At 48.5% G+C, this 16,903-nt stretch overlaps 1 protein-coding gene across 1 annotated transcript in view; it reads left to right on the forward strand.

Annotated features, from left to right (window-relative positions):
- Positions 1-16,903, forward strand: part of TDRD9 (tudor domain containing 9) — a 118,166-nt gene that overhangs the window by 39,081 nt on the left and 62,182 nt on the right. Inside the window, 6 exon segments of the mRNA XM_047864475.1 lie at positions 8-111; positions 8,316-8,380; positions 10,764-10,818; positions 10,970-11,054; positions 12,431-12,488; positions 15,664-15,768. Coding sequence (XP_047720431.1) covers positions 8-111; positions 8,316-8,380; positions 10,764-10,818; positions 10,970-11,054; positions 12,431-12,488; positions 15,664-15,768 — 472 coding nt within the window.

The following is a 16,903-nucleotide window of genomic DNA, read 5'->3' on the forward strand; positions in this document are numbered from 1 at the left end:
TGTTTAGCTTTCTCCTCACATCCTGGAGGAGCCGGTGATTACTAAGGACATATACGAAGTCGCTGTCTCCCTGATCCAGATGTTCGACCACCTGGATGTGAAGGAGAGTGGGTAAGAGACGCTCCGCTTGGCAGCGTGCTTCACGTGCGAGTTCAAACGGTTCGCTGTTTGTTTAGAAACCGTTTAGTGTTTTTATAATGTTAACATGTAGCTGTAGATACCTTCTCCAGTAGTCACTGTATATTTTAAAATAAAGTTGGGGCGCATGGGTGGCACAGTCGGTTAAGCTTCCGACTTCAGCCAGGTCACGATCTCGCGGTCCGTGAGTTCGAGCCCCGCGTCAGGCTCTGGGCTGATGGCTCAGAGCCTGGAGCCTGTTTCCGATTCTGTGTCTCCCTCTCTCTCTGCCCCTTCCCCGTTCATGCTCTGTCTCTCTCTGTCCCAAAAATAAATAAACGTTGAAAAAAAAATTTAAAAAATAAAATAAAATAAAGTTGGTACATTGGCCATTTTTTTTTTTTTTTTACTGGAAATTTCCACTTTAAAGTAGTAAGACCAAGTACAGTTTTAAGACTTGACGGTTTTGGAAGCCAGCAGTCACAGCCTAAAGAGAGAATGGTTTCCAGACATGCTGAGTCCTGTCAGTCCTCGTCTGAGGCAGGTGGAGAGGACCGCGCTAGGAGAAGGTGTCGGGCGCATTTCCTTGCCTTGGTTTCTGTTTGTTAAGAAGATAGGGGGGGCGCCCCGGGGCTCAGTCGGTTGAGCGTCCAACTTCGGCTCAGGTCATGATCTCACAGCTTGTGAGTTCGAGCTCCGCGGCGGGCTCTGTGCTGACAGCTCGGAGCCTGGAACCTGCTTCGGATTCTGTGTCCCCCCTCTCTCTCTGCCCCTCCCCAGCTCATGCTCTCTCTCTCTCTCTCTCTCTCTCTCTCTCTCTCAAAAATAAATAAACATTAAAAAAAAAGAGGAAGATCCGCTCCCCACCCTAAGGCTCCTTGGTCACCCGTTTGCTCACGTGTTTAGCTGGACCTTTGAAGCGGAACCTGTTTTCCCTTAAGAGCAACTTCAGGTTATCAAGGGTGGTTGGAGTCCGTGATATAAAAAATACTGTATTATGTTCTGAACCCTCCCTGTGTTCATTTCCTGTGGCTCGTAAATGCAGTTTCTGTGTGAGAATGACAGACCCGGACGATGTAGAGTCCGCCTGCTCGCGGCCACCGGAACGTGACTGCGGGCCGCCTGTCCTTCCAGGCCCGACGCGCGCGTCCACGCCTCCCTCCTTTTACTGTCACTTGCGAAGTGCAGACATCCGTGACGCGTAAAGTCACTCGTCTTGCGGTCCCCCTGAACGCTACCTGAGAATGAGCGGGCCGTCATCCCGTCCTGTCCCCCACAACCTGCATGCAGGTGTGTTACTTTAGCGGTTTCTGAGCTCCTTCAAGTTTTGGTCTTTCTTTCTTTCTTACCTATTTTAAAAGATTTCTTTCTGGCTTTGATTTTTTTTTTTTTTTTAATTAGAGACAGAGTGCACAGGCAGGGGAGGGGGCAGAGGGAGCGAGGGAGAGAATCTTAAGCAGGCTCCCTGCTCCGCACAGAGCCTGATGCAGGGCTTGATCCGTGACCCGTCATGACCTGAGTCAAAATCAAGTCGGACACTTAACCGACTGAGCCAGCCAGGTGCCCTTATGGATTTTGTTTTCTTTTAAATAGACTTTATTTTTAGAGCAGTTTTAGGTTCACGGCAACGTTGAGGAGTAAGTACAGTTCCCACGTGCCCGACGTAGTCACAGTGCCCCCTACTGTCAGCGTCTTGCACTGGAGCAGTACCTTGTTATTGACATATCATCGTCGCCCCCCAAGTCTGCAGTGTAGGCTTCACTGATGGTGTGCATTTGATGGGTTTCGGCAGGCGTGTGATGGTGTGTATCCGGCATGGTAGTATCCCGCCCCCAGATCCTGTCTGTCCTGCCTCTTCCTCCCTCCCCTATAACCATGGCAACCACGGATCTTTTTACTGTCTCCCTGGTGTTGCCTTTTCCAGAATGTCTTGTGGTTGGGATCATACATACGCAGCTCTCTCAGATTGGCTCCTTCACTTAGTGGCAAGCATTTAAGTTTCCTCATGTCTTTTCCTGGCCCGTAGCTCATTTCTTCGTAGCGCCGAACAGCATTCCCCTGTCTGGACGGCCCGCGGTGTGTTTATGCGTTCACCTGCTGAAGGACGTCTTGGTGGCTTCCGAGTTCGGGCAGTTACGAAGGAAGCTGCCGTAAACATGTATGTGCAGGTGTTGGCGTGGACGTAAGTTTTCGGCTCCTCGGGGTGAGCACGAAGGAGCAGGATCGCTGGATCGGTTTTGTAAGAGACCACCCAAGTGCCTTCCAGGGTGGCTGCGCCATTTCACGTTCCCGGCAGCGATGGATAGGGGGCCCCATGCCTCCGCGTCCCTACCAGCATCTGGTTGTGTGAGAGTTCTGGGTTTGGCTGCTCCGTGTTTTGGCACGGAGCTCTTGTCAGATGTGAACTGTGCCTTCGGCATTACATCGTGCCCCGTTCGGTCTTGCTTAATGCCGTGGGGCCTGAATTCCGCTTTGTCATGTTTCAAGATCGCAGCCCTGCTTTCTTTCTGTCTTGGCCTCTAAAATCTTGGCCCTTCCTTTACTGTCACTCTTTTCTGAGCGGCTTATGTTTAGGTATGTCTTTTGCAGGTAGCAGAGTTGGGGGTGGTTTATGAGTCATTTGAAAAACTTTGGCTTTACTGAGTTCAGCCATCCGTGCTTATTGATACGACCGTGTGTTTAGTCTCACATGTGTCATACATACTCTATGGCCTTTTCTTTCATTTTAAAATTTTTTCTTGGTGGTTAGGAAGGTTTATAATGTCGTCATTGTAGTTACTGTATCTTTAGAGAAGGCCCACAGACTTCTTTTCCATTGTGAAGGCTTCTGACCCTTGTTCCCTGGGGAAAATGCTCATTGACTTCCACCTGTTTGTTAGCTTTGTGGCAAATGGAGCATCCTGTTCGCCTCTCTCTGTTCCCCTTCCTTTTCCCCTCATTAAAAAAATTTTTTTAATGTTTATTTTCGAGAGAGAGAAACAGAGTGTGAGTGGGGGGGGGGGTGCAGAGAGAGGGGAAGACAGAATCCGAAGGAGGCTCCAGGCTCTGAGCTGTCAGCACAGAGCCCAGTGTGGGGCTTGAACTCACAAACTGTGAGATCATGAACTGAGCCGAAGTCGGTCGCCCAACCTGCTGAGCCACCCAGACGCCCCACCCCCGCATTTTTAAAATGGCTTTATCAAGATACTATTTACATAACATATGATGCACCCCTTTAAGCTGTACAGTTGAGTAGTTTCTGGAATATTCACACATACGCGGCACCATTACCATGGCCCATTTTAGAATATCTTCATCACCTTAGAAAGAAACCCTGACCCTTTCACTCTCTTCCTCATTCTTCCCCTTCACCCCTGGTCCTAAGCAACCACTAATCAACTTTTTGTCCCTATAGGTTCCCCTGTTCTTGACTTTCATGTAAGTGGAATCCTGTAGGATGTGATCTTTGGTGACTGACCTCTTTCACTTATTGTGGGTTTCACGGCTCGTCCATGTTGTAGTGTGTATTGGGACTTTCTTCCTTTTTATGACTGAGGTCAGTCCTCTGTTGTAGGATACACCACATTTCATTTATCCACTTGTGTATCGATGGTGACTTAGGTTCTCTTTCTCCTTTCGGCTTTTGTGCAGAATGCTGTTGTGAAAGTTCATGTACAGGTACTTGTGTGGATGTGTATTTTCATTTTTCTTGGGTATATACCTAGGAGGGGCATTGTCGGCTCATATGGTAACTCTGTGTTTAACCAGTTGAGGACCTGCCGGACTGGTTTCCAGAGCACCTGGATCATTTTACATTCCCACCAGCAGCTCGTGAGGGTCCCCGTTTCTCCATGTCCTTTCCAGTACTGGTTGATGTCTGACCTCTGATTCCAGCCATCCTGGTGTGTGTGATGTAGTATCACGTGGTTTGGACTTCCATGTTGCTGATGACTGATGATGTTGAACATCTTTTTTAGGAGCTTATTGGCCATTTGTATATCCTCTTTAAAGGCGCGCGTGTGTATATTTAGAGGCATACGTCCTTTGTCCGATTTTAATTGGATTATTTGTTTTTGTTTTTGTTTTTTGTACTGATCATAAGGATTCTTTGTATATTCTAGATACAAGCCCTTTACCAGATACATGGTTTGCAAATATTTTCTTGCATCCTGACAGCTGTCTTTTTACTTTCTTGCTGGTGGTTTTGAAGCACAAAAGGTTTTTGTTTTTTTTTTTTTTTTAACGTTTATTTATTTTTTTTGGGACAGAGAGAGCATGAACGGGGGAGGGGCAGAGAGAGAGGGAGACACAGAATCGGAAACAGGCTCCAGGCTCTGAGCCATCAGCCCAGAGCCCGACGTGGGGCTCGAACTCACAGACCGTGAGATCGTGACCTGGCTGAAGTCGGACGCTCAACCGACTGCGCCACCCAGGCGCCCCGAAGCACAAAAGGTTTTAATTTTGGTAAAGTCTAATTTGTCTAGTTTTTCTTTTGTTGCTCATGCTTTTGGTGTCATAGCTAAGGATCCATTGCCAGGTTCAGGCTCATCAAGATTTACCCCTTGTTTTCTTCTAAGGGTGTTACAGTTTTGGCGTTTCATTTAGGTCTTAGGTCTTTGAATTCAGTTTTGTGTACATGTGAGGTGAGAGTCTAGCTTCATTCTTGGGCTTGTGTGCTAACCACTCGTCCCAGCACTGTTGGTTCAAAGACTCTCCTGTGCCCATTGTGTGTTGGCACCTTCTTGAAGATGAGTTGGCCATAGACGTATGGACGGGTTTATTTCCGGACTCTAAATTCTCTTCCGTTGGTCTCTGTGTCTATCCTTGGGCTAGTACCACACCACCTTGGTTACCACTGTTTTGAAGTAATTCTGAAATTAGAAGTAGGAGTCTTCTAACTTCATTCTTACTCAGGATTGTTTTGGCTATTCCAAGTTCCTTGTGCTCCTAGGTGAACTTTAGAATCAGTCTGTCCATTTCTACAGGGAAGCCAGGACTCTGAAAAGGATTGGGTTGAGTCTGGAGATCTGGGGAGTGTTACCATCTTAACTATGACCGTATTCAGTCTTCCAGTACGAGATCTTTTCCTATTTCTTTAGATTCTTAAAAATCATTTTCAACAATGCTTAGTAATTTTCAAAGTATAAGTTTTGCACTTATCTCGTCAAACACATTTCTGTGTTTTACTCCTTTTGATGTTATCGTGAATGAAATTATTTTCTTAATTTCATTTTTTGATCATTGGAGATGTATCAAAATAACAGTTGATTTTTGTGTATTGATCTTTTATCCTGCAACTTTGCTGAGGTCATTTATTAGTTCTGGTAGGATTTTTTAAAACTTTTTTTAATGTTTAATTTTGAGAGACAGAGAGAACAAGTAGGGGAGGGGCAGAGAGAGAGGGAGACACAGAATCCGAAGCAGGCTCCAGGCTCTGAGCTGTCAGCACAGAGCTTGATGCGGGACTTGAACTAACAAGCTGAGAGATCATGACCTGAGCCGAAGTCGGACACTTAACCGACTGAGCCACCCAGGTGCCCCATTTCTGGTAGGGTTTCTTAGGATTCTGTACCCAAGGTCATGTCGTTTACGAACAGAGATAGTTTTATTTCTTCTTTTCCAATCTGGATGCCCTAGCGCCTTCACCACAGTGCCGACTGGAAGTGGAGGAGCAGGTATCCTTGTCTGGTTTGTGATCTCAGGGGAAGCCTCCCGTCTTTGACCGTGAAGTATCATGTGTGCTGTGGGCTCCTTGTGGGTGGATGACCTTCATCAGGTTGAGGGAGTAAACTCCTGTTGCTGGTTTGTTGAGTGTTTAGATTTTATTTTATTATCTTCTTAAAACTTTTTGTGAAAGAGTGTTAGATTTTGTTTAAATGGTTTATCTGGGTCTGTGGAGGTAATGATGTGAAATTTGTTTTTCTTCTGCTAATATAATGTATTAAATTAATTGATTTGTAGGTATATTTTAAAGATATTTTTATTTTTTTTAATATGAAATTTATTGTGATTGGTTTGCATACAACACCCAGTGCTCCTCCCAACAGGTGCCCTCCTCCATGCCCATCACCCACCCTCCCCTCCCTCCCACCCCCCACCCTCCCATCAACCCTCAGTTTATTCTCAGTTTTTAAGAGTCTCTTATGGTTTGGCTCCCTCCATCTCTAACTTTTTTTTTTTTTCCTTCCCCTCCCCCATGGTCTTCTGTTAAGTTTCTTAGGACCCACTGATTTTTAGGTATTAAAGCGACTGCATCCCTGGGATAAATCCCACTTGGTCATGCTGCACAGTCCTTTCCGTATGTTGCTGGATTTGGCTTGCTTGTATTTTGTTGAGAACTCTTGGCATCCATAGGTACAAGAGGTCTTGTCTGTAGTTTTCTTGTGATTTTTTTTGTCTGGTACTGGCCTCATTAAATAAGTTGGGAAATGTTTTGTTTTTCGCAAGTTTGTGAAGAATTGGTATCGATTCTTTGAATGTTTGGTAGAATTCTGCTGTGAAGCCATTGGGTCTGGGCTTTTCTTTACGAGTAATTTTAAACTTCTCAGTTCAGTTTATTGCTTTATTATAAGCATATTCAGATTAAAAGAAAATTTTTTTAATCTCTGTTTTTGAGAGAGCTCTGGGAGACAGAGTGAGAGTTGGGAGGGGCAGAGAGAGAGGGAGACCCAGAATCCAAAGCAGGCTCCAGGCTCTGAGCCATCAGCACAGAGCCTGATGCGGGGCTCGAACCCATGAACCGTGAGATCATGACCTGAGCCGAAATCCAGCGCTTAACTGACTGAGCCACCCAGGTGCCCTCACATTTTTTTTCCCCCTTGGGTGAGTTTTAATAGTTTGTGTCTATTTAGGAATGTGTCCATCTCCTGTCAAGTATCTACTTTGTTGGTGTACAGTTTTCCATCGTATTCCTCTGTAATCCTCTGTATTTCTGTAAAGTAATGCCCTTTCTTTCATTTTTAAAAAAAATGTTTACTTATTTTGAGAGAGAGAGAGCACATGTGTGAACTGGGGAGGCGTAGAAAGAGAGGGAGACAGAATCCTAAGCAGGCTCCACATGGTCAGCACGGAGCCCGATGCAGGGCTTGAACCCATGACCGTGGGATCACAACCGAGCGAAAGTCCAGAGTTGGACGCTCAACCAACTGAGTCACCCAGGCGCCCCTTTCATTTCTCATTCTAGTATTTTGAATCTTCTCTCTTTTTTTCTTGGTCAAAAGCTAAAGATTTGTCCATTTCTGTTTTTTTTTTTATAAAATTTTTTTTAAAATGTTTATTTTTGAGAGAGAGAGATAGCATGTGAGCAGGGGAGGGGCAGAGAGAGAGGAAGGCACAGAATCGGAAGCAGGCCACAGGCTCTGAGCTGTCAGCACAGAGCCTGATGTGGGGCTCGAACTCACGAACTGCAAGATCATGACCTGAGCCGAAGTCAGACGCTTAACTGACTGAGTCACCCGGGGGGCCCCAAGATTTGTCCATTTCATTGATCTTTTCAGAGACCTGGGTTTGAGTTTGTTGATTTTTGTTGTTGTTGTTTTACTTTATCTTACTAGTTTTCACTCTAGTCTTTATTAATTCTTGGAAGAGCTGATCAACAGCAGTCTGGGCTCTGCTGGGACCAGTACCTGCAGAGGAGAAGGGGTGTGGAGATTAGCTAATGACTGCAACACAGCATCTCTGGGCCCCCATCTGTTCCTGACGGTGTCTTACTGCTAAACTGAAGACACCTGATTTGCTTGCCTGTCTCTGGTCTCTCCCTCCTGCTAGAATGTGAGCTCCACAAAGAGCAGGGACCTTGTTTGTCTGTTTTGTTACTGCCCCGTCTGCCTGCACGAGGAGAGCTCGCGGTGTGCAGAGAACCAAAGTTCTGATTTCACACCGAGGAAATATTTTGACAGGAGTGGGAAGGCAAGCTGATGGTTTGAGTTTAAGTTTTACTTGTAGTTATTTTAAAAGTTTTGTATTTTGAGATTCTCGATTACAATAACTAAATTTCAAGGGAAAGTTTGGCAGATGAGTTTTATGGGAATCAAGACTCTTGGGCACCCCCAGTGACTGTGGGACCATGTCCCAGGACCTCTGTGTTTTCTTACATACAAGAAAACATGCTGGATGATCTGTATGAGACTTTCGCGATCAGAAGCCTGGGCTGTCGGGGTTCTAGACCAGCAGTGGCTACTTTTGCCAGATTAACGTTTGTGCACTCACATTTGTAACAGGAGCAAGAGCTCGTCGGGTGCCCAGTTTGTGGCGGAGCGGAGCAGCGTGTTGGTGTTTTTGCCAGGTGAGTGTCATGCTTGTGGCCTGGAATTATAATGCCCTTGATCGAGGCTGTGTTTGTGTCTAGCGCATTTTGTGAAAAATGGTACTTGGCTCTGTGTGTTTAGTCTTTTTAGACCCCGAGAACATGAGCACATGTGGTTTTCAGTTTGATCTCTTATCGTAACCTTTGCATTGCTAAAATGATGATGAAGAGTTTAATTTTTTTTCAAGTTTTTTTAATTGTGCTTCTACTTTTGTAGGCTTTCTTCCTTTTTTTAAAAAAATTTTTTTTACACTTTATTTTTGAGAGAGAGAGAGACAGAAAGAGACAGAGCATAAGCAGGGGAGGGACAGAGAGACAGGGAGACACAGAATCCGAAGCAGGCTCCAGGCTCTGAGCTGTCAGCACAGAACCCATGAACGGTGAGACCGTGACCTGAGCTGAAGTCAGACACTTAACTGACTGAGCCACCCAGGTGCCCTGATCCTTTTTTTTTTTAAAGTTAATTTATTTACTTTGAGAGGGAGAGAGCATGAGCAGGGGAGGGACAGAGGGAGAGGGAGAGAGAGAATCTCAAGCAGGCTCTGCCCCATCAGCATAGACTTGTTGATTTTGACACTTCACCGACTGGCCACCCAGGTGTCCCAAGAGTTTAATTTTTATTTTATTTAATTAACTTATTTTTAAGAGTTTAATTTTTTAAAGCCAGTTTTATCTGCTTCCAAATTTTCAATGAAGTAATCGGCTTTGTTAAATTTGCCGTTTCACATATATCGTCGTAAATGTGAGGTGATCGCCATCATCGTACACGCAAAGCTTACTTAATGACGATGTTGCTGCCGTGACACCATGAGAGTCATCAGAAAAGTCCTTGTGTCCCTGTCTCAATATTTGGGAGATCGGCCTTGTGAATTACCTGAGCAAGATTAATTTGTGGTAAATTGTACTTTTTCAAAATGAGGTTTTTGGTTTTTTAAATACAGTGGTATAGTTTGGTGACACATCGTGACGATAATTTACGTATTTTTTGTTGCGAAAAGGTAATGATAGCACATGAGTCTTTGTACAAGTAGTTTTGGAGAACAAAAACCCTGAATCAAAGTAGCTTACGTAATTTTGGGATGCACCATTTGAGTTTGCAGCTTCAGTTATGTTTTGCTTATGTTGCTGTGGATTAATTTTGTACCCAGGAAACAACCATCGCTGCCAGTGGGGTGGGGTTGCAGTTACTCCAATAAACGTTTATCAAAGACTGCTGTGCGTGTGGTGGCGTATGAAGGAGAAGTGTGGCCAAAGCAGAGCCACGGTGTACTAGCTCAGGAATACTTAAAAAGGAGATAAATGCCTTCTAACTGTTAAACATTGTCTGCGGCAAATATTTATGAACGGTATTTTACAGTTTACTTTGTCTTGTGTCTGTTACGTGTTTATGTGAACGCAGGTTGGATAGATGTTTATTTTGTGAATTGATCTTTTGGGAGCCGTTCTGTATTCGTTCTCTGGGACTGCTGTAACAATGCTACGAAGTGTAAGGCTCAAAACAATGGGAATTTATTCTCTCACTGCTCTGGAGGCCAGGAGTTCGAAATCAAGGTGTCAGCAGGGCCTTGCTCCCTCTGGGGCTCCCGGTAGAACCCTCCCTTGCCTCTGCCGGCTTCCAGCAGCCACCGGCCGTCCATCCTTGGCGTTCCTTGGCTTGTGGCTGCGTCCCTCCTATCTCTGCCTCCCTTGTTAACGTGGCGCTCTCTCTGTGTGTCCCTCTCCCTTCCTCTTATGGGGACACCAGCCCTATTGGAGTAAGGTCCCGTCCACTCCAGTCTGACCTCACCTTAGCTCGTTACGTCCGCAGTAATGCCGTTTGCAGATAGAACCATGTTCTCAGGTACCGCGGTTAGGACTTAGCACCTCTTCGGAGGACACAGTTCAGCACATTACAGGGTTGATAGTTCAGGTTGGGACAAGAGCACATGAAAGTTTGATGTATCCATAGACATTTTTTAAACCTAATGAAAAAAATTTAGCCTATCTGTGTGACCAGGACTTTTTGAGTACTATTTTTTGGTTGTAAAATGTTGCCTGTTGACCATAGAAAGTTTGGAAAAATCAGTGGGAAATAAAAAAGAAATGTAATTATTCGGATGGCCACACTTGCAGGCGGTCACTGTTGTGGGAAGGGAAACACCAGAAGAATGTTTGTTTTTTTTTTTTCATATTTTTGAGTTATCGGTGGTCAATGTCATTGTACATTTTTATTTGTAATTGAGATGTAATTGGGCAAACAGGATAACAAAGTCAAAATGAATTGGTAGGGCCTTTTTTTGAAAAGGATGTCATCTCATTTAAAGGTTGTTTTTTAAGCAGCAAATACATCTTTTTTCCTCTCTCCACTGTTTTTCGTCTCCAGGTCTGGGTGAAATAAACTACATGCATGAACTTCTCACAAACATGGTTCACAAAAGGTATGTTTCAAATGATGTGGCTCTGTCTTTACTGTTCCGTTATTGTTTCTGCCCTAAAGGAGTCCGATCAGCTCAGTGAACAGTTGCTCGCTTTTGTGTGTCCTCACTTCTGTTCTTTATGGACATGTTATTTCGTTAATCTGTTCCCTAGGTTACAGGTTTATCCACTCCATTCAAGTGTGACTTTAGAAGAACAGAATAACGTGTTTCTAAGTCCAGTTCCTGGGTACAGAAAGGTAGGAAACCGGGAGGGGACTTGCGAGCACTTCACATTTTCCGCCGAGACTGTGCCGTCGCGGAGCGCGGACACCTCCGCTAGCTGGCCTGACGCGCGCCGCAGCTGGCCGTGACTCACCCGGACGCGTACTTGCCCGAGGAGCCGCGTGTGTTGCTTCTTTCTCGTCTTTTGTTTTGTTGGTCGGTTGCTAGTATTCTTTACCTCCTCCACTTCAGGGTGTTGTTGCTGGTGGATTCTGATGCTTCTCACCTCTTGGCGTTTCTCAGACTGTGGGACGGTTGTGGTGTCTGCAGCACTGCCCCGCGGCCTTGGGTGGAACCCGCATTCTTAGTCCCGGTGAAGGGGGACGGGTTTAACCTCAGGTTGTGCGTGAGCCGTGGCAGCGTCTTAGCACAACCCTTCCAGAGCTGCTGACGGTGGTCCGGAACCTCAGATGCACAACCCAGCCCCCTCGCTTCCTGGCAAATGTGTGGAACCTCCAGGGGTGGCCGGCCCCTGCACGGTGCAGGCTCAGCCCTTCCTTTGGGTGTTAGCTTGGTCGTGCCTTTTGCCCCGTGCTAATCCCAGGACCCCGGAAGCAGTGTGTCTGAGGTCTGGGACGGCTGTCTTTGTCTGGCTTCTTGCCTGTTGCTTTTAAGCACCTGCCGTGTTGCCAGGCTTTGTGGGCATCCAGTGATTATGCCAGGAAGAGGGGTAGCAGTTAAGGTCATGCATGTGGACCTGAACAGATAGATGGCCTGGGTCCCTGTCACCTGTAGTGTGTCTTAGCAAACGGCTTTTGTGAGACTGAACTTCTGTTGGAACGTAGAGCTGTTAGGGAGGTGAATTATAGCCATGTACATCTGGACTTGAGTTACGGTCGTGTCACAGTGCCTGGCGCAGAGCACGTGTCCAGTGCCTGGGCGCTGTGACTTAGGCACTGCGGGTCCGTAGGTACTGGTGATTGAACCCGTGCTTTGCGCCGGGAGCATTTGGAAGCACTTTACATCTGTTAACTCCTGTGATCTTCACGGCGAGCCTGTGGGTGGGCATCATTATTCTTGTCTGCGTGGCGTCTCTGAGGACAGGGAGGTAAGTAGGTGGCCCAGGGCCCCACCCCGGTGTGGGGCAGAGCCTCGAGGTATACAGGTTTGGCTGCTGAGGCCCCCCTGCCCCCATGTTGATTCCCCCCAGCCTCCTCCCAGACCCTTGATCAGTTGTGTTTTATAGAAAATAGGAAAACTGTTAATTTAAAAATTTGAGTCCATTGTCTACGTTAACAATCTTTTAAATAATTTTTGAGCTTGAATTTTTTTTTCTTTTTTAATTTTGCCCAGTGTTTCCAGTATATAGCAGGAACGTCAGATGCTTTTTTTTTTTTTTTATGTTCGATAGATTATTCTGTCCACCAACATTGCAGAAAGCTCCATCACAGTTCCAGACGTCAAGTACGGTAAGATGCTTCTCTGTTTTCTCCCCGACATAAAGCACGGTACTTAGAGGCCCGCTTGCCCCTTGAGGGGTTGCTCTTCCTCCTCTTCCCCAACTCTTGGCTGTTGCAAGAGAGAATTTAGAAAAGCAGGTTCGTACAGCTTCTCTGCACTCGTAGTTCACCACTTCCTCCTCTCCCGGGGGCACTTCGAGGGCCTTGGTAGACAGTGGGGCCTGGGGCTGCCCCAGGTGGAGTTCTGTGGCTGGAGGGGGGTGAGGCAGGAGCGTCGGGGAAAGGGGGAAGCGTAGCAGGGCGCTGTGTCGGCTCGGCAGGGAGCCCTTCCTGACTTAGCGTTCTGCGTGCATGTCCTTGATTGCTTTGTTCACAGATTTCCTAAATTCGTTAATTCGTAGTTTGAAGCTCCCCATGTGCCAGGCACTGCTCTGGGTGCCGGGAGCACGGTGGTGAATGGGCAGAAGGCCCGTCTCAGGGCGATTGCATTCTGCTGGCAGAGACAGACAGACGGCAGTCAGAGACACGTGTCATTTCGGGTGGAGCAGAGTGCTCCCTGTAGGGAAGGTACATCAGAGGGCTACGGTCCTCGGGAAGATGAGCTTTTAGGGTGATGAGGGAACGCCTGGCCGAGTACGCAGTATTTGGACAAGACCTGAACTGAGTGAGGAGTGAGCTGTGGGAGGAGGCGGTTCAGGGTTGAGGAGCAGCAGGGACGGCGCGGCTGGACAGATACACACGTACCCACGGAACGTGGCAGTGTCTGGTCTCCACGCCGGGGACCGTTCTAGGTGCTGGGGAGATAGTCACCAGGAGAAAGTCCGCGTTCTCATGACACCTTCAGGGGTGGGTGATAGGCGATGAATAAGACCAGAGCTCGTGGCAGGTGAAGTGACGGTGCGTGCAGGAGGTGGACGTGGAGGAGGGAGTCGTGGGAAGGACAGCAGACGCTGTTGGCCGAACGGCCAGGGAGGGGTGGGCGCGTGGGGAAGAGCCTAGGAGCAGCTGAGGCTCAGAGTCTGCGGAGCGAGTGCAGGAAACGGGGAGGCCGGGAGCTGGCGCAGGTGAGTGGGGAGGACGTGGTTGGAGGGCGAGGTCGAGGAGGTAACGGGGTACCGGGTCACGCAGAGCCTTCCGGGGCGTGTGAAGGCTTAGGGTTTTGCTGGCAAGACAGGATTTGGAGAGCAGGGACGACATCGTCTGGAGGCTCATTCAGGGACAGACCCGCAGTGAGGCAGGGGGCTTGGCGGGCTGAGTGAGGAAGGAGGGTGTGACTAGTGCGGGCAAGAATCGGCAGCGGGTTACAGGGGGATGGTGGCCGTAGGGCCCTATCTGGTAGGTGTGCTGGGGGATCTGGTGTGGGACTGTGGCAGCCGGAGCGCCACGGTGAGGCACCTGCTGCCCGTCCGCGGACACTTGGCTGTGCAGGCCCGGAGACCGGCGGGCGGTGGTGGCACGTGGGGAAGGCGTTTCTGGTGTTTGAAGGGGGGCAGTGATGAATTGCAGAGGCACAGCCAGCAAAGACGTAGAAACCGAGTCAGGGCTTTGAGGAAGACGGGGTGGATAACATGTCATGCTGATGATCGGTCAAGTTTGGAGAAGACTGGAAATTTGGCCATCGGGTCAGCAACGTGGATATCATAGGTGACCTTGACCAGAGCAGTTTTGCTGGAGGTTAGGGAGGGAGGGGAGGAGAGGGGCATTGGGGACCGTGCAGTTAGCACATGCTGCTGTCAAGGGGAGCAGAGAAACGGGGAGGTTGCCGAAGAGTGGCCGGGCCCAAGAGCACACCTTTCCCGGATGGGCGGGAGACCCAGCGTCTGGGTGACAGGAACGGTGCAGAGGTGCCGTGGGAGAGAGGGGCCTGCTGGCTGCAGCCTCGTCCCTGTGCAGGGATACGATGGGGTACCGCGTGGGCGCTGGGCCTCCTTGTGCGCGTGGGCGCCTTACCCTTGTTCCCGGGGAAGGGCCAAGTGTGAGGACGGGTGGCAGAGGGAGCTCATGGGAGCTTCCCCTGGTGAGCTAGAGGCACGATGCCAGCGCAGACTGAGAATGGGGGGCCATAGAGCGCCGAGGAGAAGACCCTAAAGGTGGGGGGTTGACGGGCCAGGTGCCCCGAGGGCCACTCGAGCCTAGTGGACAGCGATGGAAGGGGGGCAGTCAACCTGCTGGCCCGATGGGTCGGTCCTCCCCTGGTCCCAGGGGCCGCACAGTGGAGGTGGGAAGTACGTTCCCCAGGGCTACGGGGGGGGGGGGACCCCAGCAGATCAGAATGGGAGGGCACAGAGGGAGGTGAGGAGGTGGGTGGAGGGATAGCTAACAGGTCACAAGATGGACAGATTGTGGTGCCGTCGGCAGGGATTAAGGATTGCTGGGTAGGCCTGGAGGCAGGTTTGGAGAGAGGCACTTGCTGTCACTGTGATGCTGGTGTCAGGTAGGGCTGCTAGAAGGTGGGGGACAGGATGATCGGAGGAGAGGGTTCATGGAACCAGGAGCCTGAATGCCACCCACATGGTTTCCTGGGCCTGGAAGTCACCAGAATTCGGGTGGGAGCAGTAGAGGAGGGTGTGGGGACCGGGGAGCCATAACGGAGGGGCGGTGGCGGTGAACTGAACGAGGCAGAGGTTTTCCAGGAGGGCAGTGGCAGTGAGGGTATGGGAGGGCTGGAGAGGGGCAAAGAGAAGACGGCACCCTGCCGGCCAGCGTGCCCGCTTACCGCAGTCAGGACAGGGACGATCAGTCCAGAGGAGAGCTGGAGGGGCTTCCGGCAGCCAGCTTTCACAGACGAGGACACTGCAGCACGGAGAGACTAGGCAGCGTGCCTCCTCCCCCCCCAGGATGTGAGTCCCCGCAGCCCGGCATCGTGGCCGCTTCTGTGCTGCCCACGTTGTGCCCTCTGACCCTCTTTTGCGTGCAGTCCAGATGGGCTTTTCTTGAGGCTTGTCGGGTCTACAGGGCTTATGCTCTTTGTGCCCAGAGGCTCTTGTCCATAGAAGAAAGAATGTGGCCACAGCCTCTATCTGTCCTGGGTGGTAAGGAGTAGCCAGTGCTCTTCCAGAGTCTTCTGTAATGTGCACTGATCTGAAGGCTGCATGTTTCTTGCTGTTTTATCCCTGTGCGTTGTGATTATTACACAGTTACTTCTTGTTGGCATGGTGTTTACATTCCTTTTTTTAAATGACAGTTATAGATTTTTGTTTGACTAGAACTCTGGTTTGTGATGAAGATACGAATTACCAGAGTCTGCGATTGAGTTGGGCCTCTAAAACCAGTTGTAATCAGAGAAAAGGTAAGGCACTTGTGTTCCAGCACAATAACGAATTGGTGGCAAATTCAGATGTTTTAAAACATTGTGGTTTTTGTTTTTTTACTCTTATGCAGATACTTTCTTTACTGAAACCAGTTTTAAGTTTTAAGCAACAATGTCTCATATCGTCAGACTATGCATTTAAATTTGTGATTCTCCTCTCATCCATAGAATTAGGTGACAGTCTTTGTATATAACGGACAGGCATGTGATTATTTCAACACTATAGTCTTTTGCAGTGAATTTTATTTTTTTTAACTTATCTTTATTTTTTTAATGTTTATTTTTGAGAGACAGAGAGACAGAGTGTGAGCAGGGGAGGGGCAGAGAGAGAAGGAGACACAGAATCCGAAGCAGGCTCCAGGCTCTGAGCTGTCAGCACAGAGCCTGACGCGGGGCTCTAACCCACAAACCATGAGATCGTGATGTGAGCCAAAACCAAGAGTCAGACGCTTAACCGAGCCACCCAGGCACCCCTGCGGTGAATTTTAGAGAGCATTTGGGGAATAGTTATGGAAACCAGATACATTTTTGACAATTTTTAAAAAATATTTTCTTTATTTTTGAGAGAGAGCACAAATGGGGGAGGGGCAGAGCGAGGGGGACAGAGGATCTGAAGTGAGCTCCCCACCGACGGCAGAGAGTCTGATGCGGGGCTCACGCTCACGAACCGCGAGATCATGACCTGAGCTGAAGTCAGATGCTCAACCGACTGAGCCACTCAGGTGCCCCCAAAGTTTTGATAATTTTTAATTAACTTTTGATAATTCTTCCTCTGTCTTCTGTCCAAGTTCTGATCCTTCTAGGGTTGCTTTTCCTAAGCAGGTTCCACAGAAGGTTCATTCAGCATTTGCTGCGGCACACGTACTGCTGGGGAGTTGAGGGTGTGGAGGCGTTTGTCAGGGTCTGGAGGGCTTTGATCACAGTGGAGGTGTGGTTGTGATGCACGGAGGTAGGTTGCTACTGTCACCTGTGGGGACTGGCCCCCGGGGACAGAGGTCTTGGTATGGACTGAGTGTGGCTTATGTTTTATTAGAGAACTTCTAGGGAGGGTGGGCGAAGGGCCATTCCAAAAATACCTGTTGGGCAGTAAAGCTACCTCATCAAAAATAGAGTC

This window comes from Prionailurus viverrinus, chromosome B3, assembly GCF_022837055.1.
Source record: "Prionailurus viverrinus isolate Anna chromosome B3, UM_Priviv_1.0, whole genome shotgun sequence".
NCBI lineage: Eukaryota > Metazoa > Chordata > Mammalia > Carnivora > Felidae > Prionailurus > Prionailurus viverrinus.